Source organism: Ornithodoros turicata, chromosome 6, assembly GCF_037126465.1.
Source record: "Ornithodoros turicata isolate Travis chromosome 6, ASM3712646v1, whole genome shotgun sequence".
NCBI lineage: Eukaryota > Metazoa > Arthropoda > Arachnida > Ixodida > Argasidae > Ornithodoros > Ornithodoros turicata.
This window is the reverse complement of record NC_088206.1, coordinates 63,266,928-63,277,356: the sequence shown is the minus strand read 5'-3', so window position 1 is coordinate 63,277,356 and position 10,429 is coordinate 63,266,928. Positions and strand designations below refer to the sequence as shown.

General features: G+C 45.3%; 1 protein-coding gene across 1 annotated transcript; it reads left to right on the top strand.

Moving 5' to 3' along the window:
- The first annotated feature begins 68 nt into the window (after positions 1-68).
- LOC135396980 (cell growth regulator with RING finger domain protein 1-like) lies at positions 69-9,284 on the top strand. The gene is made up of 7 exons (XM_064628252.1): positions 69-589; positions 735-868; positions 953-1,127; positions 2,718-2,868; positions 2,939-3,046; positions 6,547-8,139; positions 8,626-9,284. The coding sequence occupies exons 1-6, from the start codon at positions 516-518 to the stop codon at positions 6,829-6,831; spliced, it is 927 nt and encodes a 308-aa protein (XP_064484322.1). The 5' UTR covers positions 69-515; the 3' UTR covers positions 6,832-8,139; positions 8,626-9,284.
- Positions 9,285-10,429: the final 1,145 nt, after the last annotated feature.

Genomic DNA, 10,429 nt, shown 5'->3' with positions numbered 1-10,429 from the left:
ATTTTTTTTATTCTTCATTTTTGTGTGTTGTCGTTGTCGGTCTATCGGTTGTGTAGTGGGCGTGTGGTCGGTCCCCGTGTTGGACGTGGATGGGGGAGACTTGAGGAGAGAGCGCCGTTTTTTTACTGTTGTTGTTGGTGTTTTTAATTTCGACAGGCTGTTTTGCAGCTCTGATCTAGACAGGATTGGAACAACAAAAAGAAAGAGTAATCGTGTATGGGTCTTCCGATGCAAGGATAAAAATAGAGAAAATGTGGGTTTTGCTTGGATCAGCAAAAACAATACCCACTCGGGCATTAAGTGGTAATGTGACCTTAGTGCAGCGTAGTTCACGTGTTGGGTATACATATGTCGCATGATATGTCGCTACCGACACGACGCTACACCGATCGCCACATACACCTGATACACCTTTCAACTTTGCCGCGTTATGGCGTCAGCATGGCGCCAGGTGGCCAGGCCCAGGCCGCGAGCCAAGGTCACGTGCATCGGCATGTGCCGTAGTTTTTTTAAGCATGGTGCTCTCTGTTTGGTTTGTCGCGGTGTCGATGGTTTTATTAATGTTGGTAATTGGTTTTCTCACTTTTAGGTAAGCCGATGGCTTGTTTCGCAGGCAATTACTTACTGGGGAACCGGATCGAATCGTGGGGGGGAAAATTAAGATGAACTGACGGCAATTTTGTTACAGTCGATACATTTGTCACTGTTACGGTTGTTTGTTCGTATTCCTGCAGGACTGTGTCAGGCTCAACATTTTCAACGACGTCCGTGACCTACGTTCAGAATGAACGCTTGCAGCAACCCGTGGTGCAGCTTAAAAACCCCTTTCATCTTAGCATCCAGGACAGCAAGAACGCCAATTTGACAGGTACGTACCTCATTCCCTGCCGTGTAAAAAACACAGAGGTGTAAAAGGCAAACACTAAGCCACTTAGCGTTGCGGTTTTTCTAGATGGAGTCCGCGTTCAAGTCTCATCGTCCTGCGTATTCAAGATGAAATGTTACTGGGGGCTGGCCGGCCCAGCCTTCCATTCTTGTACGGACGTACCCTGGTTACATTTAAACGAAGGTGTCACAGATGGTAGCTTCTGGCAAGATTGTGCCGTATTGCAAGGGAATATGACAAGGTAACATTTTGTCTTGATCACGCGTACAGTTGTAGTGGTTTGCCCGTTCTTGCTTCAGGAGGTACAGTCAGTGCTATAAAACTCAGTTTTCTCGTTTGATAAGCAGCCTGTTTTGGGAAAGTACACCACATACAAAATGAGGGCCCCGAACGGTGCCTGTGGGGTGCAACGGGACATTATAAGACTTACACAGTTGTCGTATGTGTCTCACATACGTAGTCTCCTACAGTTACTGACAGAGTTACTGATGCAACTTTTACACCTCAATGGCATTACCGCTTGAGACAAGTTGACTCTCGTAGCTGCTGTCACTGTTGTGCTCTAGAAGATCTACAGCACCATTCTTCATGATTGTCCACACTACCAACCTTCACGAACCACAGTCTCCGCGTCTCTCAGTCCGCTGGACTCTCGCCCCTCTCTCTTTCTCTCAAAACTGCTTGGTCCCTGGCTTAATCCAGCTCACCAACGCTCTGCTCTCGAAGCTCTTTTGACCTTTTTGGACAGCATAGGACTTCGATCCTTATTGTGAAGGGGCTCATTACTTTATTCCCCACATCACCACCAGCAATGGGGTAGAGTATTGCCCCTGGCAATGAAACTCCAAATTCATCATCTCGCAATAAAGTTGTTGTTAACTCATACAATCCAACTCTGACGTTCAGGACGTTCTGACGGAAAACATTCTGACTTGTAAGAGAGGGCAAGCTGAGCATGGAATAGAAAAGATTGGAGAGGGTAACTTTACACACTTCACTTTACGTACGTAACGTGTCCTTTTGTATTGCACCAAGGTGTTATTTGTAAGTGCAACCAGAAGGATGAAATACAGGGTTAGTCAAGCAAATGTTACACATTTCGATCGCTTCATAAAAATAGAAGACTGGGTTTGGGACACCCCAAACTTTGCTGATTGATAGCCATTTGTCCAAAGTTTCATTGGAATTTTTTGCGACCGTTACGGTCATGTAGAAAGAAGATTAAAAATCAAGCAAAATCTTGCCCCACACATTTTCAATGACCTATCTCTCACAAACACTGCGATTTTTTCCATTCCATTTTTTCTTGCGTCTGCCTCACATCACTTCACACAGGCAGTGCTGCTGAAAACGATGCGACGGCATGCACTAATCCTCTTTTTCTGTATGTTAGCACCACCTGTGTGTGGTGAAATGAAAATGCAGCTCAATGAAATCGTACAATGTCCACGGGGAGTCAGGGCTAAAGTCACCTGACTAATGAAGCATGGGTTACATAGGAGCTGTGCCTCAGATGGTGGACAAGACATACAACACTAGGACCACTTTTTTTCTTCTTCTTCTTCTTCTTGACTGTGACAAGAGTGCTAATGTTCTACTTGTACAGATACAGTGCAAATGTAGTACCTGCGTAGAAAGCACCTAATAATACTAAAACTGATGATACTGGAACTGTTCATCCTTTTGATAAAACACTGATAGTGGAGCCAGAGAGGGTGTGTTGTCATGGACATTCTTCCTGACCATCATAGAGTCTTCATACAAACAATTACAATTTTAATTAATAACACAATGTTGTCTATGCCGTTGCCACCCTGACCAACACCTGCAGATCTGAACCATCTCAAGCACAGTTGTTTCACTTGAAGCCTCCGAGGGCACTGCGCTCCATTGAGTTGGGACAACCTCCTCGGCAGCGAATACCCCTCGTCATTGTCCTGATGAAGGATCATGTCTCTTGTGACTGGCTCGACACCGATGTGGTCAGTCAAATCACTTTCGTTTGTGGCCTATGTGAAATGCTGGCATTAGCTGTTGCTTTATTTTTTTCAGGTTGCCCTTCTCAGTTCGATTCACATTACAGACGACGTGGTCACAATGAAGACATCCATTCTTGAACAGTATCTGAAAGTTGCAAGTGGGCGGACGTGCTTACTGCAGGCAAGTTCACGTTAGAAAAATCTCATTGCACCTGCAGAAATATGTATGTCCTCTGCTTGCCTCTCGGTTTTCGCTGTTGCCTGCTCCCACTGCAATCACCTACTGTAACTCGCATGATTAGAGACTAGAAAATGAACAGTCAGTCTGTCAACTCTTCTCAACAGCTGATTTACATAAGAGTGCTCCAGGAAGCATTAACCCTGCATCTTCGATGATAAGCGTCTTCTGTTACAAAATTCCGAGGGTTTCAGTCGTGCTCATTTTCATTGTTGCATGTGTTCCCCAGAAGGTGGTCCCACGAGTCGAGTCAGTGTTGCTAGATGAGTGAGTCTGTAACTTTTGCTTGGCAAAGCAATCTTTCTTCACTCTACAACAGCTTAAAGTCAGGTTCTTTCATATCTCTGATGCACACCACTTATACATCACAATAACGCAAACATAAGAAGAAAGACAAGCCCTGGTCCCCGAAGCAAGGTATGCTGCTTGTCACAGGCATTTGGCACCAGTGCCGCGTTGCCTGTAACAAGCCGTTTTTCAGGTTCAAGTTTACAAGGACACAGATTTATCTCTTAAGGCTCATTCGCACATACGTTTCAAAAAGCAGCGACGCCTCTGCGTTTGCGGCGCGTGAGAGAGGGAGCGGTCACACATGCTCAGGTGGTCAAATTCTGGAATCAATTTGTTGGGACATTTTCGTCGTGCTTTCTGCCTGAAATGTGTTGGGTATGGTGCACAGTATGTGTGTTCTGACAGTATGTACTACTTTGTAAAACACTTTCTGAGTCTTACTAGCTAAAACACGATGAATGAAAGAACTTGAACATCAAGAAATATCGAGAAAATATTCATGGTGTGCCTATGTAATGCATTCACCAAACTAGTACAAGAGTCTGAAATATAATTAGCAACAACGACAACGGGAGGCACGATGAAAATTTTATACAAATTGATTCCAGAGTTTGACCACCAGAGTACTATTTTATATGGACTTTACATTTTGTGTCTCTGCTCTTTCAATAACTAGAACCCTTTTATTCATGTAAGGGGATTCTCGGCTAGGGTGCACAACATTGGATACATTTAAGTATACCATGCAATAAACTGTATAGCTTGTACCACGACAGTGTGCTCAATGAGCACATTCGTACCAATATAGGTGGGGCTGCACCCATTTATCCGAAATCGAATGGATCTGCAGCTAGGTCGCTGACATTTCAAAGTATCTCAGCGTGGTCAGATTAAAATCAAAGGGTCAGTGGTCAAAGTAAAATATTGAGTGACATGAGCCTTCACATGTTTGTTGTAATGCTCATCCTCTGCTTCAACAACATGCCATGGTGTCGTCTGTTCTCTTTTTGCCCAAGCTCAGGTTTTTGTTAGGGTCACAAAAAGGTGAAATGGTAGTTTTTTCATGGTATGGAGCAATGGTAACAATTTTGGACAAAACTGACAATTTCAGTCCATAGCGCTGAAGCCTGTACTTGAACCCCACTCACAGAAATCCAGTTGTGATTAACCATGTTGTGTTGACGTGTAATCACAGGTCGTCGTGTGTGTCTGAAAACAGTAAATACTAAATACATTTGCTATGGGAGGCAGGGATCGGAACCGAAAACCATTAAAAACCCGTACTTTTTTGCTTAATCGGTTAAGCAAAAAGTACGGGTTTTTAACGGTTTTCGGTTCCGATCCCTGCCTCCCATAGCAAAACTAATGTTTTTAAATTTTTCTTGCATTGAACCAGAACTGAACCAAAATAAGTTTAGTCGGTTAGGGGTTCGGGAAATGGTTAAGACGCACTGTGCATTGCAAGAGATCGGGGCTACGATTTACGCAACGGATTGAATTGCGTTGCGAAAAAAAAAAAATTGAAACTGAACAAAAAGAAAATGCAACCAAAGTGCACGAGGTACTTCCTCCTCACAGCTGTTGTGGTCATTCAGTTGTGTTAGTTTTGAGGTCGTCGTTTTGTCAGTTGTAGGCTTTCTCGCACGCGATTTTTGTCATCCAGCAACCAAAGGTTTCATTTTGAGCTGTGAAAATAATGGCCATCCCTGAGCAAGATTAGTAGTCACTAAATAAGCTTTAAAGCTTATTTAATGACTCTAAGCCAGTCTTGGGAAAAGTTACTTTGAGAAGTAACTAGTTGTAGTTACAATTGCCCGAGCCAAAAAGTAACTAGTAAAAGAAAATAGAAACTAGTTAAGTTACAGTTACAAATTACAGTTACTTTCAGAAAATTTAGTAATGAAGATGACGTATCAACTTTTATGGTAGAATTACTTTTATTACACATATTATCTGTACATATTGCACTTAAGGAACAGCTGCTGCTCGAAGTTCGCATCACTGAGTTTGCCTCTCTTAATTGCAAAAATGTCCCGGCCCACACTGAAAAGCCGCTTAACTGGAGCACTGGAGGGAATGCCTGTATTATATTTAACGAATATTCTTCTTATAAGTGGGAAATCGTTCAGGGCAGCTAGGGTGCTGCGGCTGCCTTCTTTCCACCTCTCGAATGCCTCGGCCTCCTGTACAGTCCTTCTTTGTCCCGTCCTGATTTTCGTTGTTTCTTTCGAGTGTAGAAACTCAAGGCGGTCATATGACACATGCTTCTTTTCCGTGGCAGCCTAGGCTGTGCCACGTTTATCTTCTTCAAAGATGGCAGTCCTTATTGTTTTGAGAGTAAGGGACCACAGCATAACCGCAGAGGCGGTCAAAAGGTCATTAAAAAGAGAAAATGGTAATGAGAAAACAAATGAAGTGTGATGTGAGGTTGCACCGAAATGGAAAATCTGCGATTTCGAAAAGCAGTAACTAGTTCAGGGGCGGATCCAGGGAAGATCCTCGGGGGGGGGCCCTCCACTGAAAAAAAGAGAGAAGACGGGGGGGGGGGGGTCGCTATGTAGCAGGAAAATTCGCCGTGCGGCAGGAAAATCTGCCGGAATGGGGGGTAGAGGTATGTCTCGGGGGGGGCCCGGGCCCCCAGGGCCCCCCCCCTGGATCCGCCCCTGAACTAGTTACCCAGAAAAGTCCCTAGTTACAGTTAAAAGTTACATTTCCTGTACCAGTAATTAGTTACCGTCAATAGTTACATTTTTTGTAACTAAGTTACTTCCCAAGACTGCTCTAAGCAGGATGTAACAGGTTGTATACAATGAGTGAACATAGAGAGTACAATATGCTTCCGTAACTTTGCACCTGAAACGCAGATCTGTAACACGCAGTATTGCTGTGTCGGCAAAAACAGCAACAAAAGTACATTTGTGTTGTTTCAGAATTGTAAGGATGTGCTCGCTTTTAACCCACGACAATCACTCAAAATTCACTCTCCTGGACCGGTTTAAACCTGTTCGAACCGATATTTTACGGAGCTGAACCCGAACCAAACCGAAAAGGTAACGGTTCCGGTCCCTGCTTGGAGACCAACATTTGGTGCCAGTGACAAAGCAGCACTTTTGCCATAGTCCGACGTTGTAACAGTTGTCATTCTCTTTCAGCAATTGTACGTGTCTGTAGATGAGACAACCCAGTCCAGCAATCAGTGCGGTGCCTTGTGCGTCGTCTGCCAAGTAGCACCAGTTACTTGTGCGCTCCTGCCGTGTCGTCATGCGTGCGTGTGTGACTCCTGTTTTAACGCGCTAGACATCTGCCCCATGTGCCGTACGCGCATAGTGACGTTCTTCAACGTGAGCAGTGCACTCCACGGCAACCATCCGAATCCATCAGCAGAGGCTGTGGAGCACGACAGGACACAGAGGCAGCCTGCAGGAGGGCAAGAGTGAGTTTGTGGGTGATTAAGTACTTTGTGTTTCCGTGGAACTTTGGACAGCCCATCCTGCGTTTTGTGCCTAGTCTAAGAACTTGCATCCAAGTGCTTGGGTCACTAAGTGGGGCAATGGATACTGCTAGTATGCGTCATATTTATTATTCATCCTGCACCTGCTCAGTCATAACTAGGAGCAGAAGCAAAGAGGTCTGCAGAAATGACCGAAGCTGTGAGAAACAACAAAATAAATTAAGGAATATTCATCCATTTTAAAACTCTCCAAAGAAATTATGTTTTGTGTTTATTTTTATGTGTGTTTCATACACACGTTATGGCATGGTTTCTTTTTTCTTTTCGTTTCATTTTTCACAGCTCGCACTGTATGTGTTCAGGTATGTTTTGTTTCATTATATTTTTATTTTGAGTGGTATATTTGATTTACAAGAGCTTGGTCCCCAATTTTGATATGAAACTGCACAACATTGTCAGTGACGGAGAGAAGCTGTTTCCGACTTTATTATGTTATGTATTTTGAGCTGCATCACATGCATTTATAAAGCTCAAATTATTTTTTATAGAATTTTCGTTATTGTTGCGCAATATTATACATGAGTGATGCTTGTGCAGCCTCAGAACGACCCCAGCCTCGATCCGACAGAGAAATCCCCCAAACTGCGACGCAGTTGAGAACTCGCAACACGTTGAAAATCTGCTGCAGAAAACAAGAATGGCCATTCTCATATATCGAACCTGACGCACACGCGTGCCAAAGAGAACAAGAATCCTAGCCGAGGATCCGAGCAACGCCCTAAGAATTCGGCCTGTCCTCCCGCTGTCGGAGCAGGTTGACGGTTGGCCGTACGATTATGTCAGGCGCCGTTCTAATTACGAGCAATTCCTCGCGTGTTCAGCATACACGCGAAAGAAACGGTCGCGCGGAGCCCGGTATGCCGCATCCTTGGAGGGAGAAATTTTGCTGGAAAAAGGGGGCGCGGTATGCCGACCGGCACGCAGTGAACGCCATGAGCGCCCCCTGCTCGGTCGAGAATGTGAGGAACGCGGTTGAAGGCACAAGTGCCGCGCATAACTGGCGTTCCGACGTCCATTCCGGAGAGGTTTTTCGGATCCCGTGGAATGTCTGGTCCTCAGCACAAGCTTCCCTTCCCCTTTTTCCAGTGGTTCGATGAAATTATTCATGCCAGTCGGCGATATGAGCCAGTCGTGACCGTGTGCGCTGCGCGCGCGCTCTTCTCCTGTGTCGTCTGCTAGTGTGTGTGTGTGGTCGGCAAAATTGTCACTTGATGTTTCATTCTGCGTTACTGAGGTGAGTTCATGATTGCTCGTTGTTCAATAATCCTGTGATGCGGGTTTCATTTTGTTTGTTGAGAAAATGAAGTCTACAGCTTGAAAGCGCTGTGTGAACATCGATAACTGCGGAGACGTGTTTGTGACGCCTTTTTTGCTCACTGACTTCCCGAGCTGCTTTCTTTTGTTTTTTCGCTTTGGCACTGACCTGTTCATGTCTTTTTTGCTGGACGTCTTTTCATTAAGCCCTAGAGAGGGTAATGTCATTCCTGCAATTTTGTCTACTGTGTACCGTGCCTGTGTGCCCGCTTTTAACTGGTAACGCATGTGCGATGTTATGGAACGCTTCTTCAGATAAGCGCTTCCCAAAATCCCTAGCAATTGTCAGCGAGCAATGACGAAATGGGCCAGCATATACGTTACGACGCTCACGTCACTGAGCTTTACGTCTACCAAATACGTCGTTCTTTGTGAGTTTTACTAATTCAAAGATCCGCGTTTGCAGTTGTATTCACTGAACATCCACCAGCACTCGGAATGACATCTCCACCGACTACAGAAACAGCGCAACCAGAGCCGAGAGAAAAAAGCGATTCCCCGTCTCCCGCGGACAACGAGGACCTGCCTTTTCCACTTCCGCTTCGGTTACGACAACTTCCGGCGTCATTCTGGCAAGAACCGAAAACACAACCTGCCGTGAGGTCATCCTGTCCGCCGTATCCACCACCGCAGGAATACAACTGCAACCAGTATTGTCCACTTTGCCCAGCGTGTAGCTTTTATCCCGGCTTCAGGTTGCCTCCTATGTACCTCATACCGGAGCGCGTACCGTATCCAGTACGGGAGCTCGTACCGGGAGTGGCATTCTCTGATGTGTACCACATCGGCAGCAGTACGCGGGGTCATAGGACTCGTCGTAATTCCCGGTACCATCCCATCCTCTGAGCGGGATGAGCCATTTTGTCAGTGTTACATTTTGTGGATATTATACCAAAGAATGTATATAAGGATTGATCGCGCGTAATTGTCAAGATAGCTTGCCAAACTAAACTATCGGTTCTATTTATTTTTTGAAGGTTGATACGTGCGTGATATTATTTATACGTGCCAATTACGTGTTGTAAATGTGTCTCGTAACGAATAAAACGTGATTTATGAAACGGGCTTCCATTGTTGTGCGTTTTTTTAATTAGAATATTAGCAAAAAGCAACACCAAGAAAAAAATTGCAGAAATATGGGAAGAAATCGCCAAAGACTGTGCGACAAATATTTAAAATACCATAATGTAAAGCAGTGTATCTTTTTCTTCTTTTTTTATTTATTCCGTGTTAGCGCCGCGAAGCAAATGTGGCTGTGAGCGGCGTACAGATGTGGACAGATGGAGGGAGGACAGCAGGAAGGAGTAGGGGGGACAGGGGGGTTAGTATGCGTCTTGGGCCGACTTTAAGCAGTCTATCGACCACGTGATGATGGCACTGTCGTGTCCCTACAAAGGCGCGGACTCTGGAACTTCAGGGAATTCGAATATTGACCGTGCTCGGTCAAAGGGTGGACGTGCTCGTAGAAATGGACAAGAATCGTACATGCACTGAGATTCAAGGAACGAACGCAGGAGTCAGTTGTCAAAAACGCATGTGTGAATCCCCATTGACTTCTATGAATCAGGGTTCGTTCACGTGTATACGTGAAAACCGTACGCGGAAGCGGTCGCATCGGTACAATCGGCTTGTCTGCTTGCATCTGCGTATCGCCGCGCGGTTTACTCGAGATGGACGCACCGCCACCCAGGTACAGAAGGTCTGCTTATTGCCTCCTCTCCATCCTTCGCTACGTGGCCATATAAAGTCAGAGTTCGTCTGCTACTGCTGCGATTCCCCGTCCTGCGAATTCAAGAACTCGCAACTGATTGCACCTAACTTTGAACCTGCAGACTCAAATATGTAGACCAAATGTGCAACACGCTTTTGAGAAAGATATGAGACCGTCTTGCGCTTTATTTTCGAGTTTTCTCCATTTAATACGCGGGGACGTTCAATCGCTGATCGCAGACGACGGCGGTTCGTCTCCATGGCTACGACTGCTGAAAGCACGTTCGTGATTGGCTACGGCTATTGAAAACACGATTCTGATTGGCTGACTCATAGTTGTTACGTCACGCGTCTACGAGTGAGCAGGCTCTTTCTCTTGGTGGTGGCGCGGTCCGGACGTGTTAAACCTAACAGTATAGTTCATAACAGACCAGTCAGTGATGCTGTCCGTCAAGAAACCTTGGTAGCAGAGTGAGTATGATGGATTACATTATCTTGCG